The sequence below is a fragment of the Sciurus carolinensis genome, chromosome 14, assembly GCF_902686445.1.
Source record: "Sciurus carolinensis chromosome 14, mSciCar1.2, whole genome shotgun sequence".
Lineage (NCBI taxonomy): Eukaryota > Metazoa > Chordata > Mammalia > Rodentia > Sciuridae > Sciurus > Sciurus carolinensis.
The window spans coordinates 34480163-34495671 of record NC_062226.1 but is presented as its reverse complement, the minus strand read 5'-3'; the positions used below and the strand labels follow the sequence as shown (position 1 = coordinate 34495671).

Genomic DNA, 15509 nt, shown 5'->3' with positions numbered 1-15509 from the left:
CTGGTGAGCCAGGGTAATAGGTTGGACCTTGACCTGAGGCAATTTGGAAAGCCTAGGTCGGAAGAGTCTTACACTGGAGGCTCCAGAAGCCGGTAAGGAGACTACTGCCATCAGACAGGGGACCCAGTAGAGGCTTTGGATACTCCCTTCAGATATAGGTCCACCAACTCTGATCCAATAATAAAGCTGTTCAGCAGGGTGCCCACTGAATGTTCTAGATCCTAGAAGCTCACTGCCCAGGGAGTCTGTAGCCTCCACTCTCCGCAGCAAGATGGAGCCTTGCAGTGTGGAGACTTTGATGTGGGGAGAAGGTTCCCCCAGTTCCTTTGCTCTTGGGCTATACCTCCTGCTCTGGTAGTCATGGAACACAAGTTCTTTTAGTCTGCTCACCATAGCTTCTAAGACCTCCTAGGATATAGATGACTTTAGGACCCCACTGGGCTTGAGCCAGAGGATCTCCTCCAGCCAGATGCCTCTGGTTCCACATGCAGATATATTTTGATCCAGGTATAAAATCAACAAGGTGGATACAAATCCCAGAGCAAGCAAAATTGATTGTGTTGTTTTCCATAACTCAACGTATTTCTGATTCTGAGCCCCAGTTCTTTAAGTGAGGGAAAACTTGGTTTGGGGTTCCATCCCTTGAATTCTGGAATCTCACACAGTGCCAGGGCTAGTGTTGGGGTGAACGGTCCTCGGCTACATGTCCACCCAGACGCTGCTGGGCCCCTCCTGCTTCCAGACAGTTGGATACAGGGATCTCATGGAGATTTTGCTGAGGCCCAAGTCTTTGAGCTCCTCTCCCAGGAAGCAGAATCCAGGCTGCCTCTGGTCTGCCTGCACTCCCCCATCCTTTGTATTGAGTGGAGAAGACTGCTGGCTCCCAGCATGTCCCTCATCCCCAGGGCTCACAGTCCCTCCCCAGCAGCTTCTCCCCTCCCCAGGGCTCTCCTAAGAATGGAGGCATTGGAAAACAAAATCCAGAGAGATTTCCAGGCTGCTTTCCCCTGGGCCCTGCCACACCCCTCCCACAGGCTTTAAAGGTGGGGCTGGCTGGCTACCTGTCAGGAGGGAAGAGATGGGGCCCAACACACGGAAAAAGAAGCATCCGTGGACACTCATGGTTGCACCTAAGGGGCACTGAGTAATGGCTATGTCTGCAGGTGAAACTGGGCCATTTGACCGGGCCTGCAAGAAGTGGGGGCAACTCTGCAAATCAGAGGCAGTGTGGGTGGTGGCAGGACCAAGTGGGTCCTTCACAGTGAGCATGCATAGCCAAGTGAGGTCAGGACGTGATTCAAGTGTCCAGAAGTATGAATAGTGAATGCCAGGTTTGAGCACACAGGCCTAAAGAAAGCGGCGATGCCCTCATCACAGAATTTCAGTGATTGTCAGCAGGGAGAGCTTTGTTTGTGGTCCACTGGTGTGAGGAGGACGTTGTACACTGTGCAGATGACCCCCTGTGCTGCCCTACAAGAAGCTGTCCCGAGGAACTGCCTCATAGGGCAGCATGGGTAGTCCCAAACCCGTCCCAACCCACAGCTCCAGGCCCTTCCTCCAGAGCTCCTGAAGCCTGGGGTGGGGTGGGGATCCTCACTGCAGCTCACACTGCCCTAGCTGAGATTCACCAGGGCCTGTAGAGGGAGTTATACAAAGGCCCCAGGGAAACCCCATGAATTTTCTTGGCCCTGATAAAATACATGTACATATCATTTAAAAATAATCATTCAAAAAAATAAAATTTCTATTTTGGAGTTATGTTAGCTTTACAGAGAAGTTACAATGATAGCACACAGAATTTCTAATCCTAACTCCCTCACCAAGTTTCCCCTAAGTTGTCACCACTGCAAAGAGGGCAACCACAGGCACAGCCCTTCCTAGGCCTCGCCTGACCTGTTTGCTGAACCATGCGTTGGCTAAAGCCAATCGCATAGCCAGACCCAGAGTCCAGGGCTAGAGAAGTAGGCCCCACCTCCTAAGGGGGAGGAGCTAATAACACCATTTTTTTCAATCTGCCACACTAGCTTTATGATTTCACAAGAGGATTCACAATATTTTAGATGGTTTCCTACTATTGGGTATGAAGTATAAAAAAATCATCAACATATGTTTTTATAAGTACCACTGTTTAAAGGTTTAAAACTTAATGCTTGATCTTAATGCATGAACCTTTTAGGTTTTTATGTTGGCAGCCCAGAGTAGATTCCTAGATGGAGGCTTCCTTGAAGGTCAAGTCATGTGAACAGTTCCCCCCCTCACCTGGGAAAATTCAGTTTTAGTTTCTTAGTAAGAAACTCACATTAAAAGACCTTTTTGCAAGTTATGGCTTTGGTACCAGGAAGTCCCCAGCAGGTCCCTTTGTCTCTTCAGAATGCAGTTGATAATATGTCTGTTAAAGTCACTGCTCATTCTGGCAGAAAACCTTTTGTGCATTTGTGCGGACTTGTCATACCTTCCTTCCCCAGTGACCTCCTGCCCCCCAATTACAACATGGCTCAACTGACTGACTGGCATTCTTCTCTCAATGCCCTGAACCAGAAACTCGGTGAGTGACGTTTGTGGGAATCTCAGATCTCTCCAGAACTCTCTTCAACTAGTAGCTTTGTTGTAGTTCCATCAGTCGATCATTAATCTGAGAGGAAGCGGTGGCACCTCCATCCCAGGAAGGAGGGAATGGGGCGTGTAGGGAAGAGTACACTCCGAGGACCAGAAAGCCCCCTCTGCCTCTCCCAGGACCTGCCTGACTCACTGCCCCGCCCACAGCCTCTCTGCCCCACACTCTGACCCCTGACCCCTGATCCACACATGGAGACATCGAGATAGCTCCCATGACCACCTCTGAGAGCAGCTCTGGGGAGTGTGAGGGCTCTCATCAGAAACATGAGGTTAACGCCCAGCGCTGCTCTATCCCTACTGTGCGACCATCGCAAAGTCAGGGCTTCATGGTCCTCACTGTCCTCTCCTGTAAAGTGGGGATGTTAAGAGGAATGATAACGGCCCTCCCTCCTGGGGCTGATAGCCAGTCATACTTGGGTTCCCGGCAGACCCAGAGGGTACTCAGTCATAAATGGGAATGTTCTAAAATGCTCTAGAACAAGGGTCACCACACTACAGCCCACAGGCCAACTGCCTGTTTCTTAATAAGTTTCACTGGGACACAGCCATGTTCTTTTGTCCACCTACAGTCTCTTGGTTGCTTTTGTGCTTTTTGTGAAACTTCATGACAGCAACACTTAAATTATGTACTCTCTAGTCCTTTATGGAAAAAGTTTGCCAAACCTCACTCTAGAAGATCTATAAAAAGTTGCCCATTTCCACAGCAACCCTGTGCTCCTTATGCGAGGTCTTGGAACTCTGTGAGGACAGAGATACCTCTGATTTGCAGTGGAGGCTTTTGCTGCAGAGAGCTGCTTCCCTTTGCAAAGGGGACTCCTTTAGTTTCCCTCTTCCTCCTGGAAGGATGACTGACTTATTTTGTTTTCTGCTCCTGGAGACAACTACCACATTGACTGCATGATGCGCATCCGCTTGTTGTATGAGAAGAGCTGGCAGGAGTGCCTGGCCTGTGTGCAGAACTGCAAGGTGGGCACCTCCTTCTGCAGACCTGGGCCTGAAGTCTTCCCTCCCCCACGCCCTTGATCTCGGCTTTTGTTCCTTCCTCTCAGCCCCAGGTGCTCACTCGCCTCTGAGCATTCTGGTGCAGATTCCTCTGCCTGAACTCCCCAGCTGTCCCTGCTGTCCCCCAGGTCTTAGCTCAGTGTCACTTCCTCTAGGAAGCCCATGTGAGTTGGAGTTGTGAGCTTTCTTTACCCTTGACTGTGTCCCTGGTAGCACAAGACCTGTTCATTATTGGAGGTTGCACCTTGGGGATTATTACAATGTCCCTTTCATAGACAGTGCTGCCCGGGCTGTCAAGTCCCACCTTTCTCCCAGCCATGCACACCTCATGACAAGGTGAGATTTTGAGTTCGCTCCCAAACCCCTTCAGGACAGTGACTGGTTTTCATGGGTAGGGGAAATATTTTGCAAAAAATATCCCCTTCCTCCCTCCTTGGTAAGTTTAGGTGAAAACCCTACAAAAGCCTAGTTATTTTGAAGAGCACCCAAGCCCTGGGGACCCCACCTGCTGCTTTTGCACCTCTGGCCAGCTTTTCTCTGTCACCCGTCACAGGGAGCCCATGTCTGAACTGCAGTCCATGGGGCCCCTGGAGGATGCGTTTTATAGCTGGGGTCTGTGGCCCTAAGCCAGGCTCACCTTGATCTCCCACCCTCGCTCCAGAAGCAGCTGCTGGAATCCTTATCCGAGGCAGAGGCGGAGAGCCTGGTGAACCCGACCTTCTTCCAGATGGTGGGAGATCTCCAGAGCAAGGTGGAGGAGAAGCTGGAGCTCTTGGATGTGCGTGCGTAGTAGGGACCCTCGAGGTGGGTTGTGTCACCATGGGCACTAGGTTCTAAGGAGTATAGAAATCTGGGGACTTCTAACTGTGTGTCCCTGCTGTGTCTGTTACAGAAGTCATAGGCCGGAGGCCAGGCTCAGAGGTTCCAATAAACCAGGTCCTGCCACTCGTTCCTAAAACAAGCAAAATTGATACTGGTGAAAGCAGGAAAGGAACATTAATCAATATGGCCATATTGGGAAGGCGAAGTGAGATCAAGTGTCTCAGTTTTGTCTTCCAAGTGCTGATGTGAGCTTCAGGTTTAAACAGAGAAAGAATTGAGGTGCAGGGGGTGAGAGATAATGCATAATTAAACAGTCGTGGTCAGACGAGGGTTCGATTGATCATTATCTCAGTTTTGTTCTGTAAGGTGGCCCTGGAGAGGTCCTTATCACTTGAGGGGGCAGTCTCCATTTGCTGCTCAAGAGATTTGTTGATCAGACCTATGATCCTGGAAGAGAAAATTTGATTCCCATGAAATGATTGCTCCTGCTGGGGGGCAGTCTCATGGTGGGGTGCTGTGCCTGCAAGGCTCCGGTGTTCCTGGAAGGTGTAGGGCAATGACAGGTTTCTAGGCACCACTGCAGGGGTCTGGAACAGGATGCCATAAATGTCCCTGCAAATATTGAAGGGGGATGAAATAGGTTAGGTAAGTTTAGGGCCGATAAACTTGTAGTACCAGTTTTAGATTAATACTCTGTAAGTGGCTAATATGTCTACATGTACGTGCAGAGCTGAGCAGGTCACAAAGTTTAAGTTAATAAAGGAGAGAGAACAAATGAAGGCCGAGAGGCCAAGCTTTATCATGCTTTTAGTTACCCATTGGGCTTCTGTGGACCTAAGAGTCTCTGCTTTTAGCAAAGGCAGCATCTCTTACTTCCCTATACATGCCACTCCCTTGCCCGCTTGTCTTTCTCAAAGCAGACCTCCACTGGCCACTCCAGAAGTATCCCCTGACCCCTCCCAGCTGTCCCTGCCATGGGTGCTACATAGACACCAGAAAATGATCTCAGGCAGGAGTGCACTTGAGCCCTTGCTGATCCTGGGTACTGGGGATTGTGGAGGAGTAAGACGTTCCCAGTCCCAAGACAGTCTTGCACTGAGGTTAGCACCTTTTTCTGTGAAGAACCAGATAGTGCCTGTCTTAGGCTTTGTGGGCCATCAGGTCTCTGTCGCAGCTTGTCAGCTCCATAGCCCTATGCAATACAGAAATGAATGAGCGTGACTGTGTGCTAATAAATTTATTGATGAACATTGGAATTTGAATTTCATATAATTTTCACATGATTTTTTTTCATTTGTTTTGAACTTTTTCAACCTTTTAACACTGGAAAAATCTGTGTTGAGTTCACAGATCCAAACAAAAACAGGTGGAGGGTCACACTCAGTATGCAGACAACAGTTTGCCAACCCATGACCCAGATGCCATAAGACATGCATATTATTTATTATTGGCAGTGGTAGTGCATGGGGGTTGAGTAGCAGATATGGTGTTCAGTCCAGACGAGTCAGGGAATTCTAGAGAACAAAGATGCCCAGGCCCAGATGGGTATGGCAGGAGGGAGGTACCAGAGCACAGATGTGGCCCAGATGCTAACCTTGAAGGATGGTACCCAGACAGTGATATCCAGTCCTTGGAGACATGGAGCCCCATGGACAGGCCTCTTTCCGACCCTGGGCCGGTCAATCCTCCAGGTCCCTTTTCTGGGTTCTGCCCCTGCAGAAATCCTTCGAGGCTTTGGCCAAGCAGACCGAGTGGCAGAGCTCAGACCTCTTCGGGTACTTCCAGGAGGCCGCGAAGCTATGGGAGATGCACCAGAGTGTGCTGTCAGATCAGGAGCTGGAACTCGAGAAGAGTATGGAGCAGTACCGACAGAAGCATAATCTGGAAAACCAGGTGCCCCCAAACTCGGGTGACCTCCAGTGGGCATGAGGAATGGGCCACACTGCCCTAAGTCAGGCCAGTGAACTCAGAGAGCATTCAGATGTAAAAAAGAAAGGAAAAATCCACCACAAACAAAAATGAACTCAAAACAGATCCTAGGCCCACATGCAAAACTTTAAGTTGTAAAAGGTGTGTGGATGGGGGAATTGAGGCTTACCTCTGTCATAGGACCAGATGGAAGGAGCAGAAATCTTGAGCAAGGTTGCAGTTGTGTGATGGATCTTCAGCACCAAGCCTGTCTGTAAGAGAGTGTATAAGAAGACAGACAGGTAGAATCAGGAACACTCATGGATGGCTAACAAGGCAATGATCAAAATACAAATCCACAAATCACAATTTATTATCATACAGAGAGATCTTTTTCTACTCACAGTGTTTGAAGAGGAGGAGGATAACGTGGACAAACCACACTGAATACACTCCGTAGACCAGGTTCATTCACTACTCGGTGACTTCCAGAATTATTAACATCTAGTTGCCGAAGTTGTGGGAGCAGGCCTCTGTGGGAAGTGAAGTCTCATGAAGGTTGAGGTGTGCCCTTCTAGGAGTGGTTTCTTGGGAGAAAATTGATGGACACCAACACAGCAGAGATGGCAAGGCGGGCAAGGCCCCTCCATGCTGGAAGGTGGTGTCAGCGTCGGCAGGTGGTTTCAAAGCTCCGAGGCCTGTGGCAGCCTGAGTGCTCAAAGTGCTGCCAACCTCTTGGGTTACGTGCATTTTGAAGTCCAAAAGTTGAGGCCAGTAACTTACACGTGGGATCTGATAAGGTGTGATGTATCTCTCCCGAGGGGGGGGTGGCCCCAAGTTCTCACACATGGGGTCTGATATCACATCCTCTAAGTAGGGGCAACATTCATATTACAGCAAAATATATATCATTCACACAGCAAGTTGTGTGCATGTTAGATCTCATTTCAAGGCTCTGTAACAGGAGAATGGAGTATATATGTCTGACGGTCTCTCTGCTCCCACAGATCAGTTGGTCCCTACACCACTGCCCCCACAGTCTGGGAGGTGGCAGAGGGCAGATTCATATTCAGAATCAGCGAGTGATTTTGAATATGACTGATGAGAAGAAGAGGGAGGAGAAGGTACCTGGGAATGTGTGGCCCCGACCTGATCAGGCAGGGTAGGTGTGAGGGATGTGTTCCTGAGGAGTCCCATGTGAGTCCCATTTTATTCCTAGGGGAAATAAAATGGGCAAGAACATTTCAGGCACAGAGAGGAGGCCAGAGGCTGTAGCAGAGAGTGAGAGCAGTAACGGATTTGGTTCTCCTTTTGTGGACAAGAAGTCCAGGCCTTCCCCTGCTGCCTAGACCCCAGTTCTGGTGGCAGGGTTCTGGATGTCACTTACACTCTGGGAGCTCATGTTTGCTTCCTTTTGTTTTGGGGGTGGCTGCCAGACCCAGGAGGCCCACCTTGATAAGCTCTTGGACCAACTGAGGCAGCAAAACCATGAAGCAGCATTGAAATTATACCTGGAAAAGGCCAAAAATTTTCTGAAGAACATCAAATCTAGGTAGGTTGACCAGAACCCACAAGATAGGAGGGGATGGCTTGGATTCACATTCAAGGTCACAGGCAGCCTGAACAGGAGACTGGGTGTGCCCAGCAAGTTTAAGATAAAAACTGTGGCTCCATGCCAGGTGTGGGGGTGCTTGCCTATAATCCCAGCAGGACAGGAGGCTGAGGCAGGAGGATCACAAGTTTAAAGCCAGCCTCAGCAATTTAGCCACACCCTAAGTAACTTAGTGAGACTCTGTATCAAAATGAAAAATAAAAAAAGGGCAGGGGATGTGACTCAGTGGTTCAGTGCCCCTGGGTTCAATCCTGTGGCTCCAGCACTGGAGATCATCATGGTCCTTTGTAGCTCTGCTTGAAGCCAATACAGAAGCTTCCAGGGACAGTCTTTGGAAAGTTTGTGGAGAGAAGCTTCAAGGCAATGTAGTTTAAAGGTCAAGAAGTTGGACCCCTCTTTTTAAAATTTAAACATGCATGCTCTTTGTTAAAGGGAAAAGAAGTCAACCACTACAGACATACAGAGATTTCCCCTCATTCCTGCCTGACTTTTCCTTTTAGTGGACATATATGTGGATATAGACACATGTTATTTTTAAAATAAAGAATGGATTATATTGTATGAATTGTTGTACAGCTGCAGATAAATTTCAATTTTTAAATGACCATGAAGAACTTACTACTACCCATACATAATAATTTAACCATCTCACAATTGATTAGCTCTTTTCAATTGGTTCCATTTCTCAGTACAGTATTACCAACACTTTTTGTGAACTTTCTTATAGCTTTGTGTTTTTGTACAGCTAATTCTGTAAGGACTATTCACAGAAATAAAATTGCACTCCAGTTAATTTCAATACTTAGATCCAGAAACATAACTTTGGACAAGTCAGTACCTGCTGAGTTTTAGTCTCCTTACTTGAGAAACATAAAATTCTAGACCTTGGAATGTTTGAGAGCTTGAAAGAATAATGTAGGTCAAGTTCAAAGTCAGAGATAGGACAGTGGATGACAAATAGAAAACTCATGTGTCTTCTAGATTTTTCTACAAAGAGCATGTATTCCTTCCTTGTATGATCAGAAAAATAGTAAAACAAAAACAAACCAAGGACTGTTCCTGTGAAAGAAATCCCCCCACCCCCACATAACAGCTCTGTGTAGAGTTGATTGCCAGATCGTTGGGGTCAAGGGCATGGCTCCCGGCTGGGGTCAGCTGAGCTCCCCTTAGACTATGGTCTCACCTCGCTCCCTCCCAGGTATGAGTATTTTCATGGCGTCCTGACCAATGAAGTGATGGAGTACCCAGCGGTCGTACTGAGTGAACTCAACTCCTACAGCTTCACCCTCAGCCAACATTTCTTTGTTCGTGAAATCTTCCAGCAGGTGTGGAGAGGGGAACGGTACCTGGTGCTCCTGAGGAAGCAGGGAAGGGGAAGCCTCTCAGTCTGGACTGCCCAATCTTTGGAAGTCATGGGAACACTGCAGAGTGCAAATCCACATCCAGACAGCAAGGAGAAAGAGGCAGAAACCCTCACTACAGGGACCATCTCTGAGTTTAAAAGAGGTTGACAGGCTCCAGGGTGGCATGAACTTACAAAGAAAAGGCGACTTCATATGACACTTAGGTTCCATTCATCATGCCCTCCCCTGCCATAAACTCTCCTAAGTCAAGCTCTGACCTACTCTCACTGACCCACCCTGCAGCCTCCCCAGATTCAGCTTCCTGTTCCTAAGTTACCAGGGACACCCCCACTGCCTTCCGCCCCGACTCCTCCTAGCTCAGCAAGCTCATCCTCCTCCTGCTTAAGCTAGGTGCTCACAGCCCTTCCTCTTCCTGCTCCTGTGCTGAGATTGTCTGTCTCTTGGGTCCCAAGTCCACCCACGCTCCCAGTCCACTACCAGGGCAAGGCTCCTTCCGGCTCGGCCTGAGCGCCCTGCCCCAGCTTTGTTCTCTGAACTTGCTTGTTCTTAGTTACTATCCAATACAAGATTCAGAACACCCAATCGGAAGGTGTTTCCTGAAGGGCGTGTTTCATCAACTCTGATTTGCCCTTAGCACTGGGTCTTGCACATCACTGAGGCACAGTAATGCTCTGGGTAAGCCCACGCAGCCCTGGGATGTGTTGTTTTGAATACTTGGGAGTGGCTTTCCCCCCCCACCCCCAGCCAGAGTCCTTCCTGGCCAGAGTGAAGCTGAACTTGGCTGAGTGTTTCCTGCAGGTACAGGGCACCGGCTTCATCCTCAGAAGGGATCCCTGTTCAGATTGCTAACAAACGCTCCCTGTGACAGCTGGGTTGAGGTGGAGGCCCAGCCTGCAGGAGGGCAAGTTCACTGTCTGCCCTTTGAGATGTTTCTGTTGCCTCAGTGAAGGTGTGGACACCATTATGATCCCCACAGGGCTTAAGGCCCTTGACCAAGGCCACTCTGCTTGTAAGGAGCTGGGATTCTAATCCAGACCTGCGAGCTCCGCAGTCCACCCTGTCATCCATAAAGCAGCGTGCCCAAACCTCACCCAGAGTCTGTGAAACAGGGAGCTTTAGTGTTAACAAGGAGACCCCAGGGACCACGTAGACCAGGCTCATTCTGTCCATCGCCATCCAGCCCCCAGAAGCAGATTCCTCCTCCCTTGTCTGCACCCTTCAACTTATATTTTTCTTCCCTTTTCTCTAGCTCACTACCAAAAATAGGTCAGAATGAGTTTTTATTCCATTCCTTCCCAGTGTGCGTGCGCCGTAAGGGTTTGCTAGCCTGCTTGGAATGAAGGGAAAACTGGTCCCCTGGGTTGGAAACGCCCTCGTTACCCCAGTGAATGAAGCTGGTCGAGACCCGCATCCAGCCTTGACAGGGAGGGGGAAGAAGAATCAGCTTTTACTTGAAAGAAAAGTGGCACCCAAAGAAGTGGCACTCTGGAGAAAGGCGGTACTGGTCCTTCAGTGACTCGTGTTTTTTCTTTGCAGAACTTGGCTGGGGAAGTCATTTTCCAATTCAGGCAACCAGGTAACACTTTTGCATTTCTAGTCCCATTCTCCCTATCCACCTATGGGCTGGGAAACCCACCAGGCAACACTGGTGACTTCTCTCTCCTTGTGCTTCGGTACCGAACCTCAACAGAAAACCACGAACTGCTCTTCCTGCAGAGAATGACGAAACTGAAGAAAAGACAAAGGGCCAGAGTGGAAATGAGCAGAAGTGAGGATAGCCTAAGTAGGGGGCCAAGTGCTATGAGGCCTGCAGAGGAGGAGATGGAGGAAGAAAGAGGTAAAGACAGGGCATCCACCGCAACAGAAGAGGGCCTGAGCCAGCAGGACAGATCTGCATTGAGTGACCAGATGGACGAGTCCAGAGAGGACTCTCCACAAGGATTAGAAGAAATGCGGGTGGACAGGGAGAGCTCCTCAAAACCATCCCTGAACCAGGAAAGTGTGGAGGCCCAGGAAGAGGAGGAGGAAGAGGAGGCAAAGGAGGAAGTGGAGGAGGAGGGCGAGGAAGATGAGGAGAAGGGAAAAGAGGAGGAGGAGAAGAACATACAGGAGGAGGAGATGGCAAAGGAAGAACAGGAGAGTCTATCTGTGTGTGAGGTAGGTCCATAGCTGCTTCATTCTTGGGTAAGGAGAAAGTTTGCTGCATTCATTCTGTGGGTTTCCCTCATATAAACCGGGTCTCCAGTGGCCTGCTCTCCATAGAGGTGCATGTAAACAACTATAAAAGTGCTGGACTGCACAACAATCCTGCACCAGTGAAAATGTGGGGGAAATACACAAGAATAAAAAGAAGTGCTGGGCCCAGGGGTGCACACCTGAAATCCTAGCGAACTGGGAGGCTGAGGCAGGAGGATGGCAAGTTTGAGGCCAGCCTCAGCAATTTAGCAAGACCCTGACTCAAAGTAAAAAATAAAAGGGACTGGGGATGTGGTTCAGTTGGTAAAGCACCACTGGGTTCAATTGCCAGCCTCAAAAACAAAACAAAACAAAAAGACCTGCAAATGTATTATTTTCCTTTTAATTTTTGCCAACAGAAATTAAATTCTTCCTTTACAACAGTGATTTTAAAAACTCACCTTCCTGTTCTGACTTCCCTGCAGCCCACTCTGAAGATACCCCTCAACTTGGCTTTTGTCAGCCCTCCCCTTCCTCTTCACTGTACAGATGGACTCAGCCCTTCCGGCTGACCCTCGCCGGTTCCCTCTTTCTCCCTCCTCTCCACTAAGTGTGTAAAACAAGAGATCAGACAGAACTCTCCTTTAAGTGCCAGGCAGTGAGACCTTGTCCTCAAGAGCACTCTCAAACTCACAGAACAATAACTCAAATTCCAAAGTGATGGAACTGCAAAGGACTCATTTCCTGCTTTGCTCTGGGAGAACTGGTAGAGGAGGCTTCTTTTTGAGTGGGGATCCCAAACTCAAATGCCCACAGGTGTGTACAAGAGGAGTGGCCTGGGGCCAAGTATAAAACCATGACAAGTGGCGGAGACTGAGCAGTCGTTGCTCCACCCGCCCAGGATGCTGGGTGGGTATGGGCTCAGAATTGGCATGTTTCCTGATATTGGAAGAGAATCCAGGAATCCAGATCTTTGTGTGTTTAACTTCTCAATTTTAAAAGCACTCTGTGTACATGTGGGAGATGGGCAATTATAGGCGCATTTGGCCCAAAGGCGTGCAACCTTGCTTGGCCTCCCGAGTCCCTTGGATGACGTCGATCCTAAAGTCTTGTTGCCTCCTTAGACTGACGCCAAGGAAGAGTCTCTGGATGAGTTCTCCTCCAAGGACATGGAGTCCTTCACCACCTCCAGTGGAAACACTTATTTTGTCTTCGTATCCCTGGAAGAAGAAGAAGAAGAGGGTTGCAGAAGGCCCCATTCCGCCTTCTCAACCCCATGCCTTGACAACGCTTCCTGCAATGAGTTCACAGAAAGAGTGATAGTTCCCTCCATGCTCATTTTAGAAATTAAGAAACAGTGAGTACAAAACCCTTTGATTCTCATTCTCTTGCTCTGAGTTTTATTCCCAGGCAATATAACAAAAGATTAGCTTTAGCTGAAAAAGAATTAAATGTAGGTAACTGAGGAAAACACACTAAAACCTGGTGAAAAAGTCCTGGAATTATCTGCAGTCACAGACATCCGAGGTGAGCGTGGCCCCTCAGTCCTCCCAGGCTGCTCTGCGGGCCTGGGCCTGGCGCATAGAAACGGTTTTCCCCAAAAGGTGCTTCTGGGTCCCTGGCACATCTTTCTTTTTTTCTTTGTTTTAATTCTATAGATATAAACCATAGGTAGGAATATATTGTGTACAGTATTTTACACTGATTTTCTGACATACTCAGGGCAGAAAACAGAACAATGAAGAATAAAGAAATGACCCATAATCCCACCGCTGAGGATTTTCCCCTCCTAACTCCCAAGTTTCTGGGCCTTTGTATTAGAGTTTGAATCAACTGTGGATATTTGCTTTTGGCTTTTGAATGGCACTTCCATTGCCCTGCTGCTTCTGCCCTGTCATAGAGGACTAAGCAGCTCTCGATCTGCCTGGTCCACCTCCCACACTCACAGGTGACCAGAGGCTAGAGACTAGGAGCAGGAGGGGAAAGTCAGGCTCAGGGCTTTTACTCCTGCACTTCAGGGTCACCTCACGTCTAAACATCTCAACTCAAACATTATCCTCCTCCCTACTCCACACGGGCCTTTGCCTTGCCTCTCCACAGTCCATACAACAAAGATCAACAAGGATCCCTTAAGAACTATTATTTACTGAGCATATTTAATTCCCTCAGCAACTGTGAGAGAGGTACCATAATGAACTGCATGTTACAGATGAAGAAACCAAAGCTCACACGATGTTAGTCATTTAATCACAATCTCCACGGTGGGAAGCAGTGAGATCCAAGACATGAATTACACCCTGTAATTCCAGAGTCTGACACTGACCCCTGTGCCATTTGACCTTGTAACTAACCAGAAAAAAGTTCTGTGTCCAACCAATTGAATCTGCATATCCAAGGATAGCAGATCTAAAAGTATGACAGTCAAAACTGTATCACTTCATGAATGGTCCAGTGAGAAGACACCTGGAACCCAGAGCCCACAAGAAGCAGCCTGTTACCAATCCCCTGGGACACCACCTCACAGGGCCCATCTCCAGTCCCTGCCCTGCCTTCCCCAGGGATAAATGTTCTAACTTCCGAGCTCATTTTGCTTACTTTTGGATTTTATTTAAGTGAAATAATCCAGAACTCACTCTTTTTATGTCAGGTTTCTTTCATTATGTTTATAAAACTCATATCTATCTTTGAATATGGCTAGAATCCACTTTTTCTATCTCTGTGGTATCCCATGACAAATGCTATTCATTTTAATCCATTTTATTTACCCAGTTTAATGATGCACACTTGGATCTTTTCCGATTTGAGGATATACCAGTCATGCTGCTCTGAACACACTTGTACAAGTCTGTTGGTGATCACGTGTCTATATTTCTGTTCCATATATAGCTCACAGAGAAAAATTCCTCAGTCACGGAATATGTGTACATCCATCTGTAGACATGGCCCAAAGATGCCATCAAAGAGCTTTCAAAAGTGGTCCTAACAGTTTTATGGTTTTTAATAAACAATATATGAGAGTTCGGTTGTTCCACACCCTCAACAACAGTTGGTCTTGCCAGTGGCTTTTATTTTCGCTCTTCTGGAGTAATTGTAGTAATGCCTCATTGTTGGTTCACTTTGCGTTTTCCTGGTGAGTCATGATGTTATGCACCTTTTCATATACTTGGGGGCCATTATTTTTTTGTGAAATGCCTCGTGAAATCTTTTGTTATTGTGTTTTTTTGATGGATCGTCTGTCCTTTTTGTTATCCATTTATGGGAGTTTGTTACATATCTCTGGATTTGCCTTTTATTTATTTACTTCAGTTTTTAAAGGTATTTTATTTTTTCTGTTTTTAAATTTGTTCTAATTAGTTATACATGACAATAGAATGCATTTTGACACATTATACATAAATGGAATATAATGTCTCATTCTTCTGGTTGTACAAGATGTAGAGCTATGCTGGTCACATAATCATATGTGCACATAGGGTAATAATGTTCGATTCTTTCAACTGTCTTCCCTACCCCATACTCTCTCCCCTCCCTTCACACCTCTCTGTCATCTATCCAAGAGCATGAGAGATATTTCCATCTTCTAAGGTCTTCTTCAATTTCTTTTTCTGGTGTTTTGTAGTTTCCATTGTAGGGGTCTTTCACCTCTTTTGTTAGATTGATTCCCAAATATTTTATTTATTTTGAGGCTATTGTGAATGGGGTTGTTTTCCTAATTTCTCTTTCAGAGGATTCATCACTGATGTATAGAAATGCATTTGATTTTGGGGTGTTAATTTTATATCCTGCTACTTTGCTGAATTCATTTATTAGTTCTAGAAGTTTTCTGGATCTTCTGAATATAAAATCATATCATCAGTAAATAGTGATAGTTCGAGTTCTTCTTTTCCTATTTGTATCCCTTTAATTTCTTTCTTCTAATTGCTCTGGCTAGAGTTTTAAGGATGCTATTGAATAAAAGTGGTGAATGAAAAAGGGCATCCTTGTCTTGTCCCAGTTCTTAGAGGGAATGC

General features: G+C 47.3%; 1 protein-coding gene across 4 annotated transcripts in view; it reads left to right on the top strand.

Annotated features, from left to right (window-relative positions):
* Nucleotides 1–15509, top strand: part of Ccdc180 (coiled-coil domain containing 180) — a 64803-nt gene that overhangs the window by 13000 nt on the left and 36294 nt on the right. For 3 of the 4 annotated variants that reach the window (XM_047524127.1, XM_047524128.1, XM_047524125.1), the window contains 9 exons: nucleotides 2466–2545; nucleotides 3494–3582; nucleotides 4280–4396; nucleotides 6160–6333; nucleotides 7785–7900; nucleotides 9159–9285; nucleotides 10861–10900; nucleotides 11015–11481; nucleotides 12624–12856. In XM_047524127.1, coding sequence (XP_047380083.1) covers nucleotides 2466–2545; nucleotides 3494–3582; nucleotides 4280–4396; nucleotides 6160–6333; nucleotides 7785–7900; nucleotides 9159–9285; nucleotides 10861–10900; nucleotides 11015–11481; nucleotides 12624–12856 — 1443 coding nt within the window. The remainder of the gene's footprint in view (nucleotides 1–2465; nucleotides 2546–3493; nucleotides 3583–4279; nucleotides 4397–6159; nucleotides 6334–7784; nucleotides 7901–9158; nucleotides 9286–10860; nucleotides 10901–11014; nucleotides 11482–12623; nucleotides 12857–15509) is intronic. The other variant, XM_047524126.1, reaches the window with a different exon arrangement.